The sequence below is a fragment of the Lagopus muta genome, chromosome 13 (genome assembly GCF_023343835.1).
Source record: "Lagopus muta isolate bLagMut1 chromosome 13, bLagMut1 primary, whole genome shotgun sequence".
In the NCBI taxonomy this organism is placed as follows: domain Eukaryota; kingdom Metazoa; phylum Chordata; class Aves; order Galliformes; family Phasianidae; genus Lagopus; species Lagopus muta.
Genome location: NC_064445.1, coordinates 846,670 through 872,110, shown reverse-complemented (window position 1 = coordinate 872,110; position 25,441 = coordinate 846,670). Strand labels below are relative to the sequence as shown.

The 25,441-nt window shown below is 51.7% G+C and overlaps 1 protein-coding gene across 8 annotated transcripts in view; it reads left to right on the top strand.

Moving 5' to 3' along the window:
• LOC125699732 (uncharacterized) overlaps positions 1–25,441 on the top strand; it is an 84,253-nt gene that overhangs the window by 5,536 nt on the left and 53,276 nt on the right. For 6 of the 8 annotated variants that reach the window (XR_007379688.1, XR_007379689.1, XR_007379687.1 and 3 more), the window contains one exon: positions 16,844–17,023. Coding sequence is in view for 1 of the 8 variants with exons in the window: in XM_048959559.1 (XP_048815516.1) it covers positions 16,844–17,023 (180 nt within the window). In the remaining 7 variants the exon portion in view is untranslated. Of the gene's footprint in view, positions 1–15,139; positions 15,359–15,576; positions 15,706–16,843; positions 17,024–25,441 lie in introns of those variants that run through there. The other 2 variants (XR_007379690.1, XR_007379691.1) reach the window with 2 other exon arrangements.

Below are 25,441 nucleotides of genomic sequence, written 5' to 3'. Positions count from 1 at the left end.
TTAGCTCTGAGGGCTGTAAAGGCAGCAGGGTCTGCCTGTGAGCACCTTGTCTGGAGGGTTTGGGAGCCCTGCAATGGTACCATTCATCTCACCTGGGGACCAGCACCCACCAACAGGCCATAATGGGGAGGAATTAGAGGCTGTCAAGCCTGGCTCCCTGTGTGAAAGCCCAAAATGCATCTTTGGTTTGGAAGTCTGCTGCCATCACTTCACCCCCGCAGGTGGGGCTGGTTGTAAGGGGGGAGGGCTCAGTCTCACCTCACTGCTAACTTGGGCTGATATCGATTGGGTTTTTGATACGTGGCAGTCAGACGGAGGTGTTGGGGATCTATTTATTCTGCTGTTTATAAAGACATTTGCAAACCTGAAGGGGGAAAAAAAAAAAGGAAAGTGAACGTTTCAAGTGGCTGCTGACAAGTTAGAGCAGTTTAATAAATCACTCATAATAAACTACTTTATGTGTGGAGAGAAACACCACGGACCTCTTTAATAAGCGGTTCGTGATGGAGCAGGCAATGCTTAGAGAACAGAAATTCATCTGTGGGGCTCGGTGACGTGTTCCCACTGTTCCCTGCTGCGAATCTCTTGCCAGGTATGTCTGTGTCGGGGCGCCCATCTGGGCTGCGTGTAAATCTGCTGCTAAGTCTGTAACTCACAGGGAGGGCATCTCTGCCAGGAGCTGCTGCTCATCAATTACAGGCGGAGCGGGACAGGCAGCCCATTCCTCACTCCCTGCCGACACCACGGCCTCTTCCACAGCCGCTTTATCTCCCGCTGAGCCAGCCCACATGAAGCCTTTTGCAGGGAGTGCATCAGGCAGCCCCGTGCTTCTACCGTTGCTCTAAGCCCACATCTTGCTTTGGATTAAGTAATGGCACTCCCTGCTTTTAGTGCATCCAGCCGAGGCAGCTGCTGCCTGTCACTTTTTCCAAGGCTTGGAAATGCAGGAGGATCTTGTGGGTCATAGGGCTGCGTTTGTAGAGGGGAGAGGCAAAGAGCAGGTTGTGTTCCAGGGCTGGAAAGCATTTGGGTGCAAAGGGGCATCTGTGGATCCTGGTGATGCTGGGGCTGCCTGTGGGATTTGCCACAGTGCAGCTCATTGGAGCTGAGTACCCAGCAGTGTACCAGAAACTGCTCCAAAATCAGGCTGTGTGCTGGTGGAGGTGAGCATCGCTGTGGCAGGGTCGTAGTTCCTGCTGCATCACATTGCTTGGGGGAAAGCCTGGCTTCCGAAGCCTATTGTATGGAGGGGGGAAGGAGAGCTTCATTTTTCTCTTGGTCTTCAGACTCGGCTTAAGTTGGGGGATCTGCAAAGCACTTTGTGCACACCAGGCTTTTAAAGGGACCCGATGGCAGCTTCGGAAATGTCAGGCATTGTTCTGTCTACCCTGGAGCAATTGTATGAAAAGGTAAAGAAAAGCGCTGCTCAAATAGATGCGAGACTCCGACTTGACTTTGAACACTGCCTTTGTTATTGTGCTCCTCGGGCTATGTGGTGCTTTATGAAGGCTTTGCGAGAAGTTGCAATAAATATCTTCTATTTCTAATGTGCATACCTTCAGAAATGCAAACAAAAAGGGAGGAGATGGTCAGCAGTCCTTGCTGGCATTTAGTTGTTGCAAGCTAAGGATTCCAGGGGAAACAGCACAATAGGATCTGTAGAAACATAGTATTTCCTAAGTGGAAAAAAACAAGCGATTATTCTTAAATGAAATAACAATGTTAGTGTTTCTTATTAGCATCTACACGCTGGCATATGGTGTATACAAGGACACCTCTCCCTCCTCACAGTGTTGGCTCTGAGGAGACGCAACTGCGTCTGAGTGCTTTCCTCTGCCAGGTGCAGCTCCTGAAACCCCTTGGCAAGAGTGAGCAGGGCTGCTCTGCTATTTGTTTTCTACTGTTTCTTTATTAAAAAGCTCCAGAGCCAGGCAGGCTTGCTTTGTTCAGTATTTTATTGCTGCCTCAGCTCACCCTGCCTGAGAAACGCTCTGGCTGGTGCTGGAGCAGGGTGCTCCTTCTGGCTTACCCTGCTGCCATTCTTCCCCCTGCACTGAAAACGTGAGGGCCAGGCTCGGGGTGCTCAGCACCAGGCCTTGCTCCCACAGCTTTTCTTTCCTGGCCAGGAGAGCTCTTGGCTGCTGCTTGGTGGGTGAGCCACACGCCTTTATGGTTGTGATTATTGCTCTGTGCTCCTCTCTCCATTTTGGAGGAGGTTGAAGAGAAAGCACTCAGAAAACAGTTTTGGTGCTTGGCAAGGCGGCTGGAGACCCCATCTGTTGCTGCTTACATTGTTAAGCTGCTCTTTGCTTCCCATGCCAGCCTGGTTTCTGTTAAATGAAGCCTCCCCAGGTCACGAGAGCCAAGCGGCTCCTAAATTAGCAAAGACATTAATCAGGTCCCATTTGGACTAGTGCAGGGTGTCTACGCCCTCACCCTGCCCTCCATAAATTAAGCAGGTTTTATATCTTTAAGGCTCTTCTGGAATTATGTCCTCTCTGCCCTCCACCCCCTTCTCAATTGCTGGTGACAAGTATACACAGCTTAATTGGTTGGCATGGAGAAGGGCTGACATTAATTGGCTGTGTTTGGCACATAGACTCCCCATCTTGCAGCGCCTCCCAGGGATCTTATCAACCCCATCTCCGAGCCCAGCAGCTCACAGCTCGCCTGCCAGCTCAATGGGGTTTGGTTCTGTGCTTCCGATGACTGAGATTTTGCTTGGCTTCCTGGAGCTTTGGCTGGGGAAGAGCAGCTCTCACACCGCAGCTGGCAGTGCGTGAGGGTGGGAGGGATCTGCAGGCATCGCGGCCCTGCGGGGTGCCTGGCCCTGCACCTCCCCCCCTTCTTCTGTAGGGTAGATGCTGAGTGGGCACCAGGTTCCTGCCCCACAGCTTCCCCATAAGCCCTCTTAGGCTCGGCTTCCATGCAATCCCTCTCATGCACTTACACAGGGGTAGGAAATGAGCTGTACATTCACGCTCTTGGAAGCTGTGAGTATGTGTATGTTGGGCCTCTGACAAGTTTAAATAGCTAATTAACTTATTTTAAGGAACCACTAAATTTGTCCCTTATCCTGATTGTTTTTTTGCAATGCCTCCCTTTACCTGATTAATTCTTAGCCCATCTTCGTAATTAACGGTGTGAAAGAGAGCAGCTGTTCCTTCTCCGAACAATCTTTTCACCATCAGGGAACAATTCCTGTTCTGGGATGGGCAAGAAGTTTCTGGTAGCTCTAACTATAAAAATAATTTGATGCTTCTTTTATTACCTGGTTATGACTGCCTGTTTTCACTGCACTTACCTAATAGGGTCCTAAATAGCCCTGAATCCCTCCTCGGTGCCATCAGCAGTGCTGTATCAGTGCTGGTGGCTGTGCTTAATGGTGCTGGGAGCGACGAGGCGATGCTGCAAAGCAGAGCATGGCTGGGAGGGTGGGTTTGGGCAGCTTTGCTGTATGGGAGATCGCACTGTGGGTTTCTTTAATTCAGATGTGTGGCATCTTCCCTTCAGTTTGATTTCTCTTTTCAAATGGCACTTTTGGGCTCCCACCTCCCATGGGCTTTCCATGAGTGCCTGATACCAGCATGTTAGGAGGCTGAACAATATTCAGCCAAAGTTCCCTTTTATTAAAGCGGTCCCCTTGCTCTTAGCAGTGTGCAGGAGCCTTCTTCCAGTGCAGTGGTTTTGCACTCAGGCTGTTTGCAGGGTGCTGTCATCCCCTTCTCAGCTGCTGCTTGCCTGAAGCAGGCAGATGCTGCTCTTAAAACACTTCTGTACAAATTCCCCTGGCCTTTGGATCATCGCCCCTCCCCTCTTAAGCTTCTCTCAGTCCATCATTATCTTTTCTGGTAATTACACGCTTAAAGAGCAGACGATGGCTCCGTTTTAATAGACCCTCTCCAGCCCAGTGTAAACACAGCAACACCTATACAGAGAGCAGCCCCCAGCCCTACTCAGGGAGCTTTCTGCTCCATCTCCAGCAACCTCCTGTGGGGAGTGCATGAGGAGCATGAGCTGCAGCTGATGGCTCCTGGCAGCCCTTGGAGGGCAGCAGGGTGCATTTCACACCAAGGCAGTGCCCAAGGGGTGTGGGCAGTGGGGTTGGCTTGTTCACCCTCTGAGCCCTGTGGACATAACATTGAATGCAGACGAGCATCCATGAGGCATCTAGGGACTCTTTGGGGGGCTGCAAAGGCTGTAGCTGCTCTCTCCTGGCCAGGACTGCTGAGTGCCAACACTGTCCTTCCCCAGAGGCAGGAAGAAGCCCATATCAGAATTGCTAAGTCACAGCCTGAAGAAGTGATGGAGGACCTGGTGGGAAGGCAGGGCCAGCCCAGGGGAGCTCAGGTGCATGCAATGCACTGAGTGATGGAAGGGATGGAGCCAGGATTCACTCCTGCCCAGCCCTCATTTAAGGGTTGGCAGTGGAGGTGAGGGCATCTTCTGGAGATCTCTGCCTGCCTGAAGCTTTCCAAAGGTAAGCAGATATTTTTCTTTTGTTTCTGTGTTTGTGACTGCTGTGTTTGGGTTTATCCTTACTTGCTGCAGCCTAGGACTTTACCATCCTGCTATTATTGCTGTGTTTTCCATCATGTATTTTCCATTCGAGTACTGTGTCCAGTTTTGGGCCCCTCACTGCAAGAAAGATATTGAGGCCCTGGAACGTGTTCAAAGGAGGGCAACAAAGCTGGTGAGGGGTCTGGAACACAGGCCATATGAGGAGAGGCTGAAGGAGCTGGGAATGTTCAGCCTGGAGAAGAGGAGGCTCAGGGGAGACCTCATTGCTCTCTATAACTTCCTGAAGGGAGGCTGTAGTGAGCTGGGGGTCGGCCTCTTCTCTCGTGTCATCAGTGATAGGACCAGGGGGAATGGCTTCAAACTACGGCAGGGGAGATTCAGGCTGGACATGAGGAAGTATTACTTTTCAGAAAGGGTGGGCAGGCACTGGAATGGATGCCCAGGGAGGTGATGGAGTCACCGAGCCTGGGGGTGTTCAAGGAAAGGCTGGATGTTGTGTTGAGGGACATGGTTTAGTGGGAGCTGTTGGGAATGGGTGAACAGTTGGACTGGATGATCTTTTAGGTCTTTTCCAACCTTGGTGATTCTATGATTCTATATTATAGCATTACACAGCCTGGTCAGTCTTTGCCCTATGGATGGTGTCTGGAGATGCCAGGTCCATTCATATTAGGTATGGGTCCTCTGCTATGGAGAAACAACACTTAGAAGCACCGTAAGTGGCAGCCCTGAGTCTAAGCAGCAAATGATTCCTTGGAAGTGACTTTGGGTCAGGCTTGTTCCAGGACTGCCAGCCTGCCCATCCCAGCAGCATAATGTTCTGGCTGAGGGGAAGGGCAGCACAGGGCAGATCTCCTTGGTGTCAGATGTTGCTGTACGCCCTGCTGGGGGCTACTCTTCACTGAGCTAACTCTGCTTTTTACCCAGGGTTTCAATTTCCTTTGAGCATAACTCATTTTGCCATTAAGACCTGCAGCTCTGCTGATAAAGGGAGACTGAGCACACAAGAATATAACATTTTCAGAAGGGAACTGAGGTGCTGCCTGCCTGGTCCTGTCCCTGAGCACGGTGATGTAGCAGCATAGCATCCTGTCCTGGGGGGCAGCTATGCTGAATACTGCTCCAATGGAGAACAGCATCCCTTCAATCCCGGGGGGGCTCTGGGCTTTGCATCCCCTGGGTGTCCTTATGAGGAATGGGAGCTCAGAGTGACTCCTTCCCTCCTCCTTCAGCACACAACACTCACAGCCCTCCAGTGAGATTTTAGTGAAACAAATGTCATCTCTTTGTGCAGTATCTCTTGTCATCAGAGCTTTTAACCTTTGCCCTAAATTAGAATGTGATCTAAATGACAGATACTATCTGTTTTTATTATACCGCTCATTTTTTCTTAATCAGATATTATTAATCCTCGCTGCTTTTGCAATGCGGAAGCATTATTGCAGATGAATGACCTGCCCAAAGCATTTCAAGCCTGGCTCATTAGAAAATAGGTCCCAGCAAGAGACCGTGAGGTGGGGGTATGGGCTGGAGGGCAGAGGGGAAAGGAGAGCTCCTGGCTGTGACTGTGCTGGCGTGGGGAGGTTGAGGTTTTATCTCTTTTACATCTCTTCCTTTTGGAATAACCAATGCTTGCCCCTTTCATATGCATGAAACAGGCAAAATGCCTGGCATCCAGCTGCTGGCAGAGGGGTGAGTACTTCTTGAGTCAAGTTTTCTCTTTGTAGCCAAAGTTTTTAGCATGGCCTGGTTTGTTCTGAAAGATTTGTGGAGATCTAGGCAGGGGGAAAAAGGAAAAAAGAGGGCAAATCTCCCCCTTTCCATCAAGGGCAATCAGGAGTTTTGTATTTTGAGCACTGGTAATGTGGGGCCATCTGCACTGGCTCCAGCAGGACCCATTCCCCAGCTCCTGTGCTTAATTGCACTTCCATTGGCAACTTCAGCAGCCCCTGCATGTGTTTTGAATGAACTCCCCACTTAAGGCTGGTTTTACAGATCACCTTTGTGTGATTGGCAATTAAACCCTTTTCAGCTGAGGGAGAACTATGGCCTGCTCTCTAGCTTGTATCTCCCTCCTCCAGCTTGTTCTGCCTTTCACATTTCCTGACGTTCCTTCAGCTTCTTATCTGCCACAAAAGCTGGGTGTCTGTCCCCTCTGGGAGCTGCTGTTGGGTGCAGCGGTTGGCTCTGAGCAGTGCTGGGTGCTGGAGGGGAGCACGCAAGCAGATGAGTGCAGAGGGAGATGGAGAGCAAAGGAGGGCGGTGGTAAATCCATCCCCCGGAGCTGCGGTGCAAACAGGAAATGATCTCTTAACGCTGTGCACCTGCATCTCCAGGAACAACATCCAAAAGGGGCCCAAGCCTGCAGCAGGGTCCAGAGGAACGGTGCTCCTGAGCCCAGCGGTAGAATTTAAAGACTCCTTGGCCAGCGTCGGCCCTCGCTCTGCTTCTGGCTCCTGCCAGATGCGTTGCCTCTCCCTTACCCCACAGCAAATGATTTCTGGGCTGCAGAGAGCACTGAGGCGGCAGCTCTGGAGCTGTGGGCTGGCAGAACGCCTGGGAGCTGCTGGTGCTGCCCAGCACAATGTGGGAGCATTGCCGTGATTGGTGCATGGCTGGCACTGGGGACAGCAGTGCTGCTGATGGGCATCCCATCGCCAGAGCTGACCTGGAGCCATCAGAGCAGTGAGCTCACGGATCTGCAGCTATCCTGTGCCAAACCTCCTCATCAGAAAGAGCAAAATGTGCGCACAGATGGAAATGTGCTTATCCCAGGGCTGCACCCAGCCCAACGTGGAGCCACCCGGCTTAGTCCTGTGCTGTAACCAGATGTCATTGGCCGACATGGGATTGTCAACAGGAGTGAAACCAGAGCAGCAGGGCTCCTGCTGGCCAGGAATCTGGCTGGGCTGCTGGGAGTGGGTGGCTGTCAGCGTCTGCGTGCGTTAACAGCCCGGTGAGGCTGTCATCTGGCCAGGTGCCTCCTGATCCACAGGTTCTACAGGTCCGCTGGCTTGTCTGTCCAGAGTGACACAAACCAAAGTGCCTTTAAAGCTCCAGCGTTCAGGCTTTCCCCTCACCTTGAAGGATGTGACAGACTGGGAAGAGGCTGGGAAGCTGAAATCCCAGCAGAAGGAAGGTGATGCCCTGCCCACCAGCCTCACCCACTTGGAGCTGACTGCTCTCCCTTCTAATCTCTGCTTGGCCAGCAGCTTCACCTTTCCTGTACAGCACCAAGGGCCTGACCTTCACAGGGATGCGACACTCTTGAACGAAGCAGCCGCTCACCAACATGAGTCCTGCCCAGCTCAGTGCTGCGAGGGCTCAGTCAGCATTCTTGAGCTCATTGCAGGGGAAGAGAGGGGGCAGAGGGATTCTGGCAGCAGAGACCTAAAGCTTGGAAAAGCCTGAAAGAAACTGCCTGCAGCTGCTGCTGCAGAGAACACATGAGACATGACAGTACTTCTTGAATTCCAGGGTGATGGGAGAGGTGTTTTCTGGAGGCTCTCTTCCCTGTCCCGCAGGGGGTATAACAAGTGGTGGTGGGATTTAACTCTGCGATGGTGGGATTAGGCATTCCCCGACCAGGACGGTTCCACATTCCTACTCCCTGATTTACCATTTGATGCTCTCTTTCCTTCCCCCAGCAGAAACAGCCTCGCTCAGCCCCTTCGAGCAGCAGTGTTACAGGGGTTTGCAGCCCAGAATCCCCTCCTAGTGCATTTGCCTTGATTTAAGGCTTTGATTTGAAAGTTATTTTTTACAATAAGAGAAAGATAGTCCATGCCAAAAAAAGCAGTTTCATAAAATGCTGAACATGACTTGCATTCTGTAATTGCAAACCTGAGAGACTTGGAGTAATTGACATTTTGGATGTGTTGCAGAGTATCGTATTTAATCTTGAAAAGCAGGTTCCAGGCAAAGGAGGCAACTGCCAAACCAAACTCAGACTCCTTGCCGGGTCCTTACCATAACTCATTTTCAAATCCGTTCAGCACAGTCCTGAACCTAAATGTTTACGTTTTTGATTTGCTAAGATAACATTCCTGGGTCACTGAGGCTGTTTGTCAGGGATGGGTGTGGGGATGCGCCGGGTCGGAGCGCTCAGAGCTGCGGTGTGCTCCTGAAGGATCGGGCCTTCCTTCTGGGGATGTGCTCCGTAGGGTGGCAGGAAGCTGTCAGCATCTCCCCGTGGCTCAGGGCCTGAAGGGTGGCATAGGAGCAGCGTGAACCCAGTTCCAGGTTCCTGCTGAGTGGGACGTGGGGCTGTGCCGCTGGCTCTCGTGCTGCTGGGGTGTCCAATCATGAGTGTATGAAATTGCATCAATGCGGGACCGAACGCAAATTAAATTTCACAGGAGTGTGACTCAGTGGATGTGCATTTTTGCCGGTGCATGACTTCAGTGCGTGTGTAATTTTATAAACGTGTGGGATGTGACCGATGCTCCGTGAATGTGTCTGAGGCAGGAGCAGGGCTGCGGGCACAGCCAGACTTCGCAGTGAAGCCACGGGTTCTCCTTTCTTTCCCTCTGTCTGCAACTGTGGCTTCTGTAAAGTATCTGTCCCACATTATCGTGGTTTACAGCTCGGCTATAAACATTTGCTTCTGTTTGCAATGCAACAAATATAAGCGGAAATCTGCTCTCTGCTTTACGCGTCCCGCTAAGAGATACCAGTTGAAGATTTTAAGGCCAGCCCTCTTCTTGCAAGCGGACTGTTTACATTGCTACGGATTCCAGCAGAGCGAATACTAATTTACAATGGTGCAAATGAAAAGAAAGCAGAAAACCCAGGAATGTGAGGGGGAATTACACACCCTGACTGTGGAAATGGAGACGCAGCGTTGGCACTGTGGCTCTTGGGGCGAGATGGGCTGTGGCCATGCTGGAGCTGCAGGCACAAAGGTGTCCGTGCAGGGCTTGGGGCTGTGCTCTGTGCTTGCCTTTGTCCCAGATCTTGTCGATGTTGGGATTGAGGCTGTGCTGACATTGGTGCCTGGGAACAGAGCCTCGGGGGCTCCCAGAGCTGGCAGGGGTATGGAGGGACGGAGCGTCCCTTTCCTTTCGTAGGGGGGGAATTTTTCCAGCTGCGCTGCCAGCATGGTTTGGGGATGATTTGGGGGTCAAGACTGGCATCAATTGGGAAGGGGTTATTATTTGCCCAGCTGCACATCTTTATTCATAACGTGCCCATTGTTCTGAACATTTTGCATATTTCATTGTGAGAAACGGGGCAGGAAGGGGGGAAGCAGTCGACGCATCACTGGGAGCTCGGCTGCTCTTTTATTTCCTACGAGGCAGGCTGCCGCAGGAGCCTGTGGCTGTCAGGATGTTCACATCTGTTCCTGATTTGTGGACAATGGAGCACCATCCACTGGCTGCACATGGTCGGGCTGTGACAACTTGACAGCCTGCCCAGGAATTCAGACCGAGCGGTTACTATCCAAAGCCATCAGAGTTGGCTGAATCTATATGAGAAGCAGGGAGGGGGTGGTTCATAATTTCAAAGAGAGGGAAATAAAAGGGAAAGTTGCCTTTTTTTTTCTTTGGTACTTGTTGTGAGTGGCATTAGAGCCTCTGTTTAGCTGATAAGAGAGGGTGTTTGCAGAAGGAGCGATGGGAACTGGTAGGCTTCAAAGCTGTGAGGGAGATGAGCAAGAACACATCTGCTCCTGCTCTCTCCTCCCCTGCAGGATGGAGGGTCTTCATCTGTACCAGACAGTGGCAGAGAAAGGAGCAAACGTGGCATGCTGTCAATGTAATCATAGACTTGTTAAGGCTGGAAAAGACCTCTAAGGTCATTGGACTTGAGTCCCATTGCCAATCTATTCCCACCACCTGTGTCCCTAAGTGCCGCATCTTCCCTTTTCTTGGAGAAGTCCACTGGTTCCCTGGGCAGCCTGTTCCAATGCAATACCACTTCCTAGGAAGAAAATTTTCCTGATTTCCAACCCAAACCTCCCCGATGCAAAAAGCCCCACGACTCCCGAGCTGGGCCTGTGACTCCCCAACCCCTCCTTTGCTTAGAATATGCATCTCAGGTGCTACTCCTCGATCCCCTTGCACCGTCCTGACGTTGGCCAGTGCAAGAACAGTGACAAGTGGGAGAAGGGGAGCACCTGGATGAGAGTGGGGCAGTGCAGGTGCTGTTGGTCTGCCTTCCCTCTCCTTGACACGCCTGCTGGGTTCTTTGCCTCCTTCTATGCAGCCTTTGGGTGTAAGTAGGTCTGAGCAAGTCTGACAAAAATACAAGGGACCTAAATTACATTACCTTGCACACAGGTTCTGAATCTGACCTTGGGGATTAATTAGATAAACAACAATCTTGTACTGTACCTTATATAAATGTACAAGCAAGGCACCATTAAGGATTACCTTGTCACTAACCTAAGCCCTTAGTGATTTAATTAGACAATTAGAGGGTGCTTGGGAATGCTCTCGTAGTAACCAGAGATATTAACACCATTTGTATTTATATTTAATGGCATTGCAGAAAGGATTTTAATTATTCGGAGTCTTGTCTTTAGGCTTCTGAAGCAGAAATTCTCCCCTGGCCACAGCAATCTCACAGGTGCTGCCACAGCACTGATTTGGGCTGAGGGCCAGGTCCCTTCCCATGGTAAACCTGGGCTGCTTCTAGAAAGAAGGCTTTTCTGCTCATGCCAAGTGAAATTTGCCAATCCTTTGGGTGAGAGTAATGCAGCCCTGGAGTACTGCAGTAATGGCTGTGCTGTTAGGAGGGGTTGTGCAATGCTGCTTGGGGTGCCAAGACCAAAGGCACGTGTAATAACTGCATGGAAGAGTGCTGGTGCATCCTATGGCCCTGGCAGGTTGCAAGGCAGTTTGGTGGTTATGGTTATGGGTACCATGGCCCATGGGTAAGCCCCGTCCTGCTCTGCTCCCTGCTGCAATCGGATGCCCAGTAAAAGCCCTCTGCTCATCAGCTCCAACCTGGCTTAGGAGAGAAGCTGGAATCCCTGAAGGAAAGAAGCCTTTGTCTCAGCACAGGGCAGATTCAGCTCCTTCCTCTTCAGCCCCAGCCACATACCCTTCCTCCTGCCTTCCTGAAGATGCCATTCTTGCAATCTCTCTGACAATAATTGCATTCTCACTGTATTACAGCCCCACTGTATTACAGTAATACAATTAAGCCTAAATAATATAGATGAAGTGGAGAGTAATCTGATTTGCTAACTAATGTTTGAGTCAAGTAGATTCTTCTCCTGCTTTCCTGAATCCAGTTGGCTGAACCCACAGCCACAGCTCCGCACTCCCTGCCTGTCAGTGCAATGTGGGCATGGAGCGATGGCAATCCAGCAGGGATGGGAGAACATTCACGTTGGTTTTATGTGTGGAAGGAACTGGAATCCTCTTGGGAGCTATAATTGAGACAGTGAATGGGATGTCCTCAGATAATCAAAGACAATGAGGAGAAGTGGGGTCAACGATCCGTTCAATGAAAGCATAAGGCAAATGATATATTGAGCAGCTCCAGAGCGCGGTAATTTGACAACAGGCTGTGCTGAGCCATCTGGATGGGAGAAAGGGAGAGCTGGGGTGTGAGATGTGTGAGGTGGACTGCGAGGGGCTGTGCCTGCTCCAGGGCCGTGCACTGCGTTAGGATTATGTGGAAGAGGGGCCTTGGCTGGCCTCTGAACTATGAAATATCCTCTTTGGAGCCCAGGGAGGGGATGCTCAGTGTGACTCGGTTTTCTGGGAGCTGATTCAGTGGATGTGAGCTTGGTGGGCTGAAGCAGAGGGTTATTGCACACAGCTATTCAGGGTCAGGATTTTGGTATGTGGCGTTGCACTTTTCCATTTGCAAAGAGCAAAAATATGAGAGCGGAGCTCAAAAAAACCTGTGTAAATAAGAAATAAGAAAGGAAAAATAAAGCCGCAGGGAACAGCTTCCCTTCATGTGCTTTGCTCTTCCTTTTTTAGTCAATTCTGCTTCTCATTCATACAGCCCCTGAGCTCCCCCTGAGCTGCAGTGTCCCCATGCCAGGAGCTGCCCCGTGCCTGGGGGGTTGACCTGGGCACAGACCTGTTTGCAAGGCTCAGGGACCTGTTCTGAAGGCAATCTGCTTCAGTGGCCAAGCTGCACTCCGTACATCAGCACTCCAGATAGGTCTATGGTGAAATATTTTGCAAATCCTTATTTATTTATGGAAAAAAAAATGATAATTCTAATGATTGGTTTTGAATTAAAAAAAAAAACACCAGTATATGGCCTTGACTTGATGCCCTAGGTTCAGGGAGCCGCACAGCTGAGCTCCCAGTGCACAGAGGTTAGGTGATGGCAGGGGAAATGCCAGGGTGCTTTATTTGAAGTAGATGTGCTCTCCAGGCTGCCAGACAGGGAAGGAAATTGGAAAAAGAGTGTCTTTCATGTGGGTTTTGCTCCTTGTTGCGAGGAGCCAGGCTAGGATTAGCTGTCCTGCTGGGAGAGAGCCAGGCCTGCAGCCTCCTGCGGGTGCTTGGGCTCTCCTACCAGGGCCGGGCTGGGGCCAGCAGCTTGAAGGCAGAGAGCTAGGAGGGGGTCAGGAATGTGTCCCACTGTTTCCGGATGGGATGCAGCTCACACCTCCTGGAGTGCCACCAGAGCCAGGGCTCCATTTGTCCCAGTCCATCAGCAACCACAGCAGCCCCATCATTCTGGGCTACAGAACGATCAGTGCTCCCCTTGCCCCACCGTAGCCCTGCAATGCCCCCACCAGCAGTATGGGGAGGAGGAGCTGGGTTTTCTCAGGGGTTGAGAGGGAGGTTTCCCAGCAGCTGGTTTGTTTCTGGCCAGAGTGGAAGAATCTTACAGGCTGTGGGACAGCACTGGCCATGGCAACAAAGGAGGCAGCTGAGCAGAGTTCAGGTGGTGGATATGAGCAGGGAGGAAGGAGGAGAGGCTCACTTGGCAAAACACGTCGCTTGTCTATTCAGCAGCCAGTGCCAAGGTGTGGAGCCCTTGGGCTTCGCACTTGACATCGTTGGCCAGCACTGGGAGCCCCAGCTGCTGCCAGGCAGAGCCCCTGTTGCTGGTGATGGAGCACTTAGAGCGGCTCTCCCTGGCTGCTGCTCATGGCACGGAGCTGCAGGCTGACCCTGTGCCCAGCAGGGCATGGCCAGTTTTGCTTTTCAGCAGTGCTGAACACTGACTGAGGTGGTTGTACAGCTTTGTCCTTGTGCTAAGCCGGTGTGGGAGCTCCCTGTTCCCCTCTGCACTGTCCCCAGCCCTGCATGAGCCTCGTCCTGCCTGCAGCCGCTGTCCCTTCCATCCTTCTGTTGGCAGCTAAGTTGTTAATAAGCTTCCCCTTGCTATGATTCCATCTAAATTACTATTTTAAAACAACTACAGATGTGCTAAATTGGCTCAGCATAATAGGATGAGATGGAGAATAAAGGTTCCCCCAGTGGGCTGTCGCCAGTGCAGGTAATTTATTACCTGGGTGGCTAATTATATGCTTCTCAGCTTTCTAGGGTGAAAACATCTTGATATTTCCTAGTTAAGGAGCCCTGACACAAGTGAAATGACCAGACATGTGAATAGGAAGCACGGTGATTAAGTACCTGAGGGATGAAGAATGCAAAGGAAAAGGCATTCTGCAGCCAGAAAAAATGAACTGTGTGATTTCCCTCCGCACCTGGGGAGCAGGGAGGGCTGCACCTCCCCAACTCTGGCCAACTCTGGCACTTTGTGCATGAAAACTGCAGCTAACTGAATTCCAAGCTGGGAAAAACCTCCTGTAAATGAGTGGAGAAATAGTTTCATGAGCTCTGCATACGCGCTTTGGGGCTGGGATGGTGGGGAGGAGAAAGGCTGCACCTCCTCCCTCCTGGTCTCTGCCGGCTGCACCCTTCCTTATCACGCAGCCCCACAGAGGGATGCTTCTCCTTCTTTATGGGAGCCAAGGACTCATCAGTGCAGTGTGTTATGATGTCTCCCATGTGCCCACTGTGGCCCTGCAGGTCCTGGTCATCCGCTGCTCTTCCCTGCCGCTTTCAGCACTTGCCCAGGAAACCCATTTCCCAGTTTTTGTGCTGAGAAGCATAGGTAGGAGATGCATATTCAGCCTCCTCACAGTCATTATTTGCTTGATAAAATTTAGTGTTTGCATAATTGATGTGTTTGAGACAAGGGATCTTAAAAAGCACAGTTGAGCTCTGTGAAATGGGACAGTTTTCCAAGTGCTTAGAATCTATTGCATGAGGCAAACCCCATCTAGAAGGATGCCTTGCTGAGCAGCTCAGGTCACCCCATGGCTCTGATCTCATTGGAGAGACCACATGATCCCATGCTTCTGGTGGGAAAGTTGCAAAAAAAGGCCACAGAAAGAGGAAATAAAATCACTTGAGTTATTTCTCGGCCCCTCTGCATCACTCCCTGCTTGCAGAAGAGCTCTCTGGTGCCAGCATCCAGGAGATGTGTATGATGTGAGCACACCCAAGCAGAGATTCCTGCAGCACTGCAGGGCTGTGGAGCAGAAGGAGTTGGGTCACCCGGGCTGCTTCTGGCTCTGTGTGAGGTGTGGGCAGTTCTGCAGCATCTCCCATGTGATGCAGTGGGGAAGGATGGCCAGGGCTGGGTGATGCTGGGCAGCACCTGAGTCATCGCTAACAGTTCCTGCCACTGTGCCACCCTGGGGTTGAGGCGGAGCTTTTTGCAGCAATCCTCTGGTTTGGTCTGACCTCTGGGCTGCACTGATTCACCGTTTGCTCTGAGCCACGTGGCAAGGAAGACGAGCTGCCTGGGAAAGCAAAGTTGGTGATAAAAGGGAGCAGCAGCAGGCAAGGTGTTTGCAACACAGAAAGAAGCTCATTCTCCCGGATGAAAGGCAAGGCAGTGCGTGCGTGTCTTCGGGCTCCGCAGCATCTCCCAGAGCTCGGGTTTTATGTTTCTTTATCCTTCAACTTCTTCCTTAATGAGAAATTAATTAGCGTTGTAGTTCCTGCCTGGGAACTTGTAAACATGCAGCAGCCGTGCTGTCCCCCCCGCCCCTGCCGTCCCGTCCCACCCCCTCCCCGAGGTGCAGTCCAATCTCTCTGACACAAACACTCGAGAACAAAGCTGCCCGCCTAATTCAGGGAATTATCAGGAAGCCTGGAGCTGTGCTGAGATAATGAGCCTGAAATAGCAGACTGCTGGGTCTGCAGCAGCGCCGGGACCCAGGCTGGGACCCCAGGGGAGGCCAAGGTGAGGTGGGGACGTGGACATTCCTCTGGTGCTGCCCTGGGTGTGCAGTGGGATGGCTGGGCTTGGGGTTCTTGAGCTTTCCATCCTGCCCTGAATGGATGCTGCTGGCAGTGCAGCTGCACCCCTTGCCTGTAGGAGCAGAGTGCTTTGCTCCCCATGGTGATGTCCTCAAGGTGAGGTTCCTCTGTGTTGGTGACCCTGCGCCATCACAGCTCCCAGTGCCTCACGCTGCTATTCCTAACTGAGCTTCCCCAGAGGCCTGCAAACAGCTGGTAAAGGGCAAAAGCAGTGAGAAGGCCTGAAGGGCAGAAGGGGAGGGAACAGGGCAGAGAGGAGGGCTCGGTGAACCCCATCACCCCACCAGCTGCAGTGGTCGGTCCTACTTTCTTCACTATGATGTTATTTCCCTCAATGGACAAGTTGTGTCTCATCCTGTGCGCGCCAGCTTGGTGCCAGCACATGCCTTGTATTAGCCTCTGTGGATAACACAGCTGATGCTGTGTAAGGAGTGCTCTGCAGAAGCCCATTTCCCTGCTGCTGCTCTCCCTGGTGCAGTGTTAACAACAGGAGTTTCCCACCCGGAGGACAGGTTTCCACAGCGAGGAGATATGAGGGAAGGGAAATCTTGTGATGTGAATGTCAAGCCCTTCCCTGTGATGCTCAGATGATGGGGCTGGGAGAACTACTGTTTTGTTCATTTCCTCATGGAGGAAATGTGCCATTCCAAAGATGACTTGAAGTTTCCTCAGCAGTGAGTCATTACTTTGTACATGAGCTGAACATCAGAGCGTAATCGTAAATAAATAAAACTGGCGGCATAAACTGGAAATTAAATATATCCTCTCCTTGTTTGAAATGCACCATGATTCATGCTGTTGCTTCCTAGTTAAAATTGTATTTTAAACCAGGTTGTGAAGCGTTATAGGGCTCTTTGCAGCATTTTGTCACTCTGGGTTTATCTTGTGGCACTGCTCAAGGAGCACATTTTGCCTGTGTGCTTGGTGTCAGTTACAGCCACCTCCTGTGTGCCTTCTCCTTTGTTGCGTGTAGAAGAGTGGTGAGCTGTTTTGGGAGCCTGAGATGAGCAAATGACCAAATCCCTTATCATTTTTATTTATTTATTTATGTATTTTGCCAGGCCAACTTCAGGTGGATGAGCTCCCAGCCTGCTTCCTGGGGATGCCTGGGAGAACAGACAGCAAGTTCAGTGTCATCGCTGCATGGACTGCATGGAGCTGCCCTGAGTGCTGCCCAACATGTACGGCTGTCACCCTTGCTGCAGGCATCAGCCCAGGTGCATAAATCCCATGGAGAGAGGGTGAGTCTTGTGGCACTGCGCTCTGTACACTCTTTGTTGGCACCAAAGGGCATTTGGTTTGGACAAAAAATGTCCAAACTTTTCACTCTGTCCTGAGAGCCACGGCCTGGCTGCTTTGACATTCCAGAAGGATGAGGGTGATGCTTGCTGAACTTTCAACACAGTGCTGTCTGCAGCAGCTGGGTGTTGTACAGTTGGGGGGCTGCTCAGCCACATCCCTGCTGCGTGCTCACCCTGCAGCAATGGGAATGCTGAGGTTCCTAATCCTCCCCTGGCCACCGGTGGCTCCTGAGTGTCTGGCTGGGCTGTGGAGCTGCTGGTTAACACAGCTTGGGAAGACCTGCTGGGTGAGGAGGTCAGCACAGGCATCTGGGGTCACCATAGGGTTACCCAGCTCTTCATTTAGGCGAGAAAATCCAAGTGCTTTGCTCCTCCCCTGAGGTCCAGGGAGGCAGGGGTACTCTTGAGGTTGGACAATGCAGGTCTGCAGAGTCACTGCCGTTCACAGCATGGCACGTTCCACACTACTGAAGGCTGAGGGCAGCTGGGAGGGAGGAGGCAGCATCGCTATCCCAGCCCACGGCCCTCTAAAACCGATGCATTTGCTCCTATTCCTGCTGGTTCCTATGCCATACACTAATCCACGACACACTGGATTCCTCTACTCCCTAAAGCTGAGCCTACTCAGACCAGACCCACTCTGTCATTTCCACTGTGCCAAGAAACCTCCGAGGCCTCAGTGCATCACAGTCCAAACCCTGTCCCTAAGCTAAATACCCGCAGTTGCCTGTTTTGGCAGAGCTCAGCTGTGAGACCTGCTCCCTGTGAACGCCAGGCAGGAGCACGTAAAACAGGAACGTTAACTATTTTTCCAGCTGTCTGCAGCTCATGAACTGTAAAACACACTAATGTTACACCTCTGCACCTTGCCAAGGAGATGCCAGTGACACTGTGTGTTTTCTTTTTCCTTCTTTAATATGGTTTCCAAAAGTTGTGGAAAACATCTGACATCAGGGGTACTTCTGCAGGAGCATGGCTGCTGCTGCTGGTGGGGTTTGGGCTCTCATTCCCCACCACACACCCAAGGATGGGATGGGGCAGGCTGCACCTGGTGTCCTCCAGGGCCATGAGCCTTCAGAAATGTCCCTGGTCCCACACATGGCTCCCGGGCACAGGAACACAGGGCTCAGCCAAAGCTGCACCCGGTGGGGCAAGAGGGAGCAGCCCGGATTGAAGCCAGTTTGTGTCTATCTTTGAACCCGATCCCTCCCTAAGCCTGTTTTGGCTCTGTTTGTTTGGAATAGACCCGAATCTAAAGGGAAAAGCAGACAAACCAGACTAAACATCAAATATTAAATAGCAACTGCTAATATGACAGCCATTAAACACAAGCGCTCTCTGCCTCTGCAGCAGCTGGGAGCTGGGCTGCACACCCACCTCTGGAGCCCGGTGCTACCGAAATCGAAGTCAGCCTGCACGTGTATATATCAAATTGCTGGAATGAAGAAGAAATCCAGTTTCCTGCTGCCAATCTTTCCGGCATCTGAGCGTCTGCTCCGAGCCAGGGGAGGAGGCAATGTGCTCTCCCCTCCTGGGCTGTGGGGAGGGACGCAGGCGGCTGCTTGGTTCTGGCTGTGCGCAGTGCTCGGTGGGGGTTGGCAGGGAGGTCGCCCCTCATCCTGCTGGAAAATTAAAGAAATCTTATTTTGTTTTGGGATGGATCCAAGAAGCTTTGAAGTCCTGGGAGAGATCTGCTGGCCAGGCCAATCTTTCTCTCCTCTCTCCCAGAATTTCAAAGCCGCAGCATTGGGATGCATCCAAGGAGAGGGCTTCTGCGCCGCTGTGGGGAAGGGGAGCCCACACCACGCTCCTGGGCCTAGGGCATGGGTTGCCCAGTGGTGCAAAGCTAGGAGAACCTGGACAAAGCGATGGCCGAGGGTCCTTCAGGGGATGGTCCATGCTGGGAACAGCAGAGCGATGAGGCACTGAATCCCAGGACATTGTGCTGCATCCCTGAGCCAAATCCCCCATCATGCCATCAGTGGGCACTTGCAGCCACAGCCTGGTCCTGGGTCCTGCTCCTTATCTCCTGTGCTCCTCCTCTTTCCTTGAGCAACTACTTTATCACATTTTGAGCATACCTTCCACTTGACTTAGCACTAACATATGTACAGTCGACATTTCAGTAATGCCTTACAAATGAGCTAGGGTTGTCTGGGAGATATCTGCTGCCCCGGGGCTCCATCACCTCCACTCCCTAGCCCTGCAGCTGTCTTGAGGTGGAGAGCCCTCCTGGTGCCCCCACAGCTGCTGTGATGCCCAAAAACCTGCTGTTTTCCTGTATTCTCCCCCAGAAGGCCAATGCAGAGGGAGCAGGCTGTGGTGCCCAGCGGCCGCTCTGCTGGCACCCAGGGCTTCTGTGCACCGCCTGCTGTGAGCAGCCCCAGCAGCACTCTGTATTTGCAGCTTATAAATGGAGAGACAGGAAGGCAGATGGGCTGTGTATTTGTTGAAGTGCTTTCATGAAGAAAGCTCTGGCTGCACTGAATGCTGAGTTGTGCTTCCGCCATCCCAGCAGTGCAGCCTTCTGGATGGAGAGGTTGAGAGTCCTCCTGGAGGCATTCCCATCCCAGACGTTCCCCCAGACACACTTGACTGTGGATTTCTTTGTTCCGAGCTTTTATGTTTCCTGCAGCCCTCTTGAGCTCATGAGCACTGGCCACTTAATGGCTGCAGAGCCTGATCCATGTTTCTGTGTCACTGAGCACTGGGAGAGCTCTGAGGGCGCGTTGCTATGCTGTGAGAAACGAGGCAATGCAAAAACGAGGCTGTGTGTTATGGTGTTGTAGTGCACAGGGCCCAGCATCCATCACTCCCAGCATCAGCTGCTGCAGCTGGAAGGCACTGCCACCAACTCACCTGCTCTGCTTGATCCCCTGCATCAGGCTGGCAAACCATCCTTGTCAGAGGTGTACTTAGCCTTATCCTTGAATGTCTCTGGGAAAAGCAATTCAACAACCTCCCCGAGGAGCTTGTTCTGTGTCTGAACTCTAGTTAGAGTTAAAAAGGTTTCCCTAATGTTTAACTTTAATTTTCTCCACTGCAACATAACACCGTTATTCCTGGTTCGAGCTCCTCGAAGGCTCTTTTTCCCCTAAGCCTCCATTTAGGAGAGATGGGGAAGGAGTTGGATGAGCTGACTTACAGCTCAGATGCAACACAGTTTCAGCCAATTCTGTTTAATACAAGTTAAGGTAGGCAGAGTTTATGGGATCATATCAGGTTTTAAGCGGACTTAGGCAGCGCTCAGATGTCCTCTTGTGACATGAGCTGGTTTTGGAGCCGGTGCTGCCGACAAGGCAAGGCACAGCTCTCCACTCACCCCCCTTTTCTCACTCCCAGCTCTCAGGTGGGTGGCAGCCCCCAGCACAGCTCCACGGGGCGGGGAGGGGCTGGCCATGGGGCAGGTGGCACTGCGATGTCCCCATGGGAAGGCACAGCTGTATCAGATGAGCTGCCGGCGTCTGGGCAGTGAGCATCAGTGCAAAGTGGGGAGAGGAGCCCGGAATGTGGAGAGGAAATGAGTACAGGGAAATTCAAAACTCTCCCCAGATGAAAAACAGAGGGGAGGAGGTTTTATGGCACGTGAAGTTGTAAAAATATGGTCCTGATTTTCTTCCTGATTTTTAGCTTAGCAAATCACACCGAGCTCTAGTTGTGCTGTCACAGCCATGCCTGCAGCAGTGCTCACCAGGTTGGGCACCAGGAGCATCATGGGGAGGGCTGAAGCATCCCTGAGCCCAGAGCCTCCTCAGCCCAGCCCACCCCACCATGCCCATCCCCACGTCCCTCGGTGCCACATCTCCACAGTTCTGGTACAGCACTGAGGATGGTGCTCCCACCACTCCCTGGGCAGCTGGGCCACTGCATCCCTGCTCTTTTGGTGAATAATTTATTCCCAATACCCAACCTGCCCATCCCCAGGCACAACTTGAGGCCACCACTTCCCATCCTATCATAGTTATCCGCAGAGCCACCATGCCTCAGTCCGACCCCTTTTCAGGCAGTTGTAGAGAGCGATGAGGGGTCCCAGGAGCCCCAGACTGACCCACCCCATTCCCTCAGCTGCACCCTACAAGACTGGTGCTGCACACCCCTCACATCTGGGTTGCCCCTCCCTGGACACGCAGCCACCAATGATGCATTCAATAACCACAGGCCGTGGGGTTGTTCCTCATACAGAAGCTGTCTCTGGTGTGACTTTAAGTAATGCTGTTTAAATTTTTTCTTCTCTGAGTGTTTGTAATGAGCAGCTTGGATCTGTTTAGGGCACATTCATTAGGGATTCTCCCATGTATTTGGCTTTGCTGGGCATATAAGTGGCACAAGTTGCTGGGTGAGGTTGGTGCTGCGTGTGCCTGTGCTTATTGACTCAAAATGTGTTTCCTATGGATGTTCTGTAATATTTACTTAAATGGAACTGCTTCTGGGGCTGCTGGCAGAGAGCACACTGACCGGGATTTCCACGGCTAGCAGAAACAAAATGCTGGGCAGGGTGGGAACTGATCGTCTGAGGGCTCGAGCACATGCACTATTTGTTTTATGGTATTTATCTACTTTCGTTTACAACGTGGGCATTTTTATTTATTTATTTTTAAAACCTCCCCCCCCCAAACCTTTTAAAAGCCTGTGGCTCTATCTGGGATCTGGGATTCCAGTTACAAACTTTTACTGCTCTGCTTCAGCCACGACTTTTCTATAAACGTGTGGTTAGGCTATTTTTACTTTAGAAAAAGGGTCGGTTTTCCCCACTTTTTTTTCTTTTTTTTCTTTTTTTTTGCTGATCAATTGCAAATGGATGAAGGAAATTTGCTCAGACTTTCCCCGCAGACATTCCCCATTGGGCAGAGATTAAACACGGGGAATTTTAGCCTGAGTGCAAACGCTTTGGACATTTATGAAGGTGGGAAAGCAGGGGTTGATTCTGAGCGCTGCTCTGCAGCTGTGCGGCACTGCTGCTGCCAGTGATGGGCACGGGGTTTTTGCTGGGTGCTCTGCATGGGGGCACTGCTCAGCAGGGTGAGCACAGCTCCTGGAGCCCAGGGAGTGCATACAGCCTCGCTGCAGGGTGGGAGTGTGCTGCCGGCTGGGCTCCAACTGAGAAATCCCCACTGAGTCCAACGGTGGATTTGCACTGTGACAAATCTTTGTCTCCTGTTGAGAACTCAATTTTCATAGGAGATAATCAAATGTGACCTGTGTAACAGGGCGGTGTTTTTACAGGATGTTTTGCTTTCCTTCCATTAATTTATTCAGTTTGCTTGTTTCGTTTCCTCCTCTCTCCCCGGTTCCATTCGGTGTTGGCGGCGGTTCCCAGCCCGTGCATTTTGACACAGGTTCTCCAACCGCTTTTAAACGCTTCCAAGCAAGGAGGAAGGAGGTGGGAAGCACAGCGCCCTGCTGCAGGCAGGAGCACGGCTGGGGAGCAGGGCAGGGAGCTGAGCCTGGCTGTCCTCACCTCCTTATCATCACCAAAATGCTGGGGATGGCTGCTGTGAGCCCGGAGGTTATCAGAGGTGGGCGAACGTGGAAGGAAGGGATGCAGAAGGACCAACGTGGTGCTGTGCAGCATGGGAGCAGCACAAGGCAACAGGGCAAGGCAGCACGGGCAGTGCCAATGCCACCCCCTGTTCTCTGAAACCCCCACTGGTCAGCCCCCTATTTACATGAATACAAAATCCACTTGCAGGTTTCTAAATAAAACAAGAGCTCGCTCCTTTCTGTAGCACAGCATATTGCAGCCGTTTGTCACCACATCATCCAGTAGGTATTAATTCCCAAATCAGTTTATGACATGTTTTATCATAAGTTACTGGAGAAGGTAGCTGCATTGAGCAATCATTTGATAAACGGCACCATAATTTAACATGCTCCTCCGTCATATTAGTAGGGAGCAAGATTTATTTCCTTCGTGTGACTTTAATTATGGATAATGCAAAGCAGGGATTGAGGCAGCCGTGCTGCTGAGGCTAGCAGTGTCCTCTGCAGAGCAGAGTTCGGGTGATGTGTGGCTTCTGTAGGACCAGGGGGTGGCAAAGGTGGCTCTGGGTCATCAGTGGCAGCTCAGTGTGGCTCATCATGGCTTGGCGTGACTTGGCATGTCTCAGCATAACTCAGCATGGCTCAGCATTGCTCAGCATGGCTCAGGTGACTTCCTTGCTCCCAAATGGATGAAGAATCCAAGCCATTGAACCATCTCAAGGCTCTGTTTGCTGCTGTCCCATCCAGGAAGGCTCCGGGTGCAGAGGGATGCTGCATTCCTCCCTCTGTCCTTCAGACCATCCCTGCTGTTGGGCTAAATTCTGAATTACTGAAGAGTACAGGGCACAAGGGGATAAGGAGCACAGAGGGAAGAGATGCTAACACACATTGAGCTGATGTCATTTCTTTTAGTCAGGAGCAGGAGAAACACAATCCAGTTCTCTCCCCCCCACAACAGAACAAAGGAGAAAGTCCCCAAGGGGAGATTAAAAATAAAAAACCCACAAAACGAGAGGAGAGGAACAAAAAGAAAGAAGAAAGGAAGGGACAAAGCCCTCCTCCCCTGAAGTATCCCCTCTCTGTGTCTGACAGCTTCTCCCTTCCGCAGCTCCCAGCCCCGCTCAACCTTACAGTGCCATAAAACAGAGTTTGTGGCGTGTTCAATCGATTATTCCTCCTAATGCACTGTTTTTGGAGACAGGTAATTTATTTCAGATTCTACATGTCTGCATGCAAAAAGAAAAAAAAAAAAGAAAAAAAAAAACCACCAAAAAAACCCCCAAAACAACGTAATCCCCTTTTTTCACTTTCTTCCCCTCTTTACTGACAGGCGTTTTTTGCTCTGTGCCCCCAGTGCCCCGTTCCCTCCTGCCCCCCTCTGAGCCCCCTCAGACGCAGTGTTTCCCAGTGGAAGCTGCAGCCATTCTCACAGTGAAACCCAAGGCAGGTAATGACTTTCTCACCCCATCCATACTGCAGCAGGAACCGCTGCCTCTCCAGCTGCATCCCTTTATTTCGGACAAGGGGGAGGGGGAGGTGCCAGCCCTCTCCTCTTCCCCCTCCTCTAAGGTCTCTTAAAAAGGGGGAAAAAAAGAAGAGAGATGTAAAGGGAGCAAGTGTGTGCAGAGATGGGCTTTCCATTAGATGAAGGGTTTGGGGCAGTGGGCATACAGTGCTCAAAGGGTTCCATCCTACATAAGCTCTGGTCTCCCTGGAACAGAGGAAATTGCCCATCTTTGCAGCTTTGCTGTGAAAAGCCCCAGATGGACAGGTTTGTAATTCCTTTGGTTATAATTTGCTTCTCCAGGCTGATGGAGGAGCTGAGCCTCAGTGGGGGCATCTCGAGGATGGGACATGGCCACTGTGGGAGCTCCTTGAGACCGAGCCCCCCACTTTGCTGTTGTTTTCTATTAGAGGAGTGGGAGAGATTTTGATCGCATAATGAAAAAAGCATTACGAGGGGAAACAATAAATATCAGGGAACAGGGAAGGAAGAGGGAGGGAGATATTGATGAGAAATGTAAACTCTGCCATCCACCAGCCTCGTGTTGCTGGGGCTCCGTGAAATCCTAACCCTGGTCTGCTGAAGCAATCACCCCTGTCCGAAACACAGGCGAATTCCAGAAGCTGGGGCTGCAGCTCTCTGAGGCTGAGGCTGCCAGGGTAGCTGTGCAGGGTCCAAATTATTGCCCCAAATCTTTCTGCATGGCCACAGTCCTCCCTTTTCCCCCTTCCTGCAGCAATGTGCCTCTTCTGACCCTGCTCAGCACCCATTAAAATATTTTGTTCAATGAGGAGGGACATGAGCAGACCGACAGCCACCTCATCCTTGGTACTCCGGCCCATCCCTGAACCCCACGCCTTCATGTCGGGCCATCCCCAGCCCAGGACTGACTCTTTCTATATCCATGGGCTGCTCATGACATGCTGCTAGGAGCAGGCGGTTTCTTCTCTGCCTTTCAGAGGCTGGAAAAGAACGGGGAAAGCTTTCCCACTCAAGCAGCAGGTGCATGTGCGCTCAGCTCACATCCCGTGGGCTCCCGGCTGTAATTTCAAGCACGGGCATGTTGCTGACTGGGGAACTAGGGAGCAGTGGGGGCAGGAGGAATGTTTTGCTCAGGAAGCTATAAGTACACTGTCGGAGGTTTGGGATTGAGGACAGAGGCAGCGCCGTGCTCCCTCTGACTCGTGCTACTCTCACCACTGCCTGTCCTCATGGCAGCTCCTCAGGATCAAAGCCTGCCCAATCCCTCTGCATCTGCCCTGCTGCTCTGGGATGGGCACCTGGGCCAGGTGGATGCTGCCAGTCTGCAGACACTGCCCACAGATCTCCCACTTCTGAAAAGAACACAGTGAAGAGGGACCAGAGGAGCAATT